This window comes from Penaeus monodon, chromosome 28, assembly GCF_015228065.2.
Source record: "Penaeus monodon isolate SGIC_2016 chromosome 28, NSTDA_Pmon_1, whole genome shotgun sequence".
In the NCBI taxonomy this organism is placed as follows: Eukaryota; Metazoa; Arthropoda; class Malacostraca; order Decapoda; family Penaeidae; genus Penaeus; species Penaeus monodon.
The window spans coordinates 7179001-7179219 of NC_051413.1; the positions used below are offsets into that span (position 1 = coordinate 7179001).

Consider the following 219-nt stretch of genomic DNA (forward strand, 5'->3'; position numbering starts at 1 on the left):
AGGTCTTCCATTGCCATGCTAACTGACCTCCCTTGACCTCAGGTGGCCCGCCAGATCGGCACGGCCGGTGTCGATTTCCCGACCTTCTCGCAAGTGCCCCCCGACCTGACCTTCTCGTGCCAGGACAAGATTCCCGGATACTACGCCGACCCCGAGGCGCAGTGCCAGGTAGGTCGCCCGCCGTCGGGGAAGTCAGGGCGCTGTGCTCTACCCCGGCTC

The 219-nt window shown here is 65.3% G+C and overlaps 1 protein-coding gene across 1 annotated transcript in view; it reads left to right on the plus strand.

Annotated features, from left to right (window-relative positions):
- LOC119591339 (U-scoloptoxin(01)-Cw1a-like) overlaps positions 1 to 219 on the plus strand; it is a gene marked incomplete in the record, with an annotated part of 23347 nt that overhangs the window by 9818 nt on the left and 13310 nt on the right. Inside the window, 1 exon segment of the mRNA XM_037940073.1 lies at positions 43 to 168. Within this exon segment, the coding sequence (XP_037796001.1) occupies positions 43 to 168 (126 nt within the window).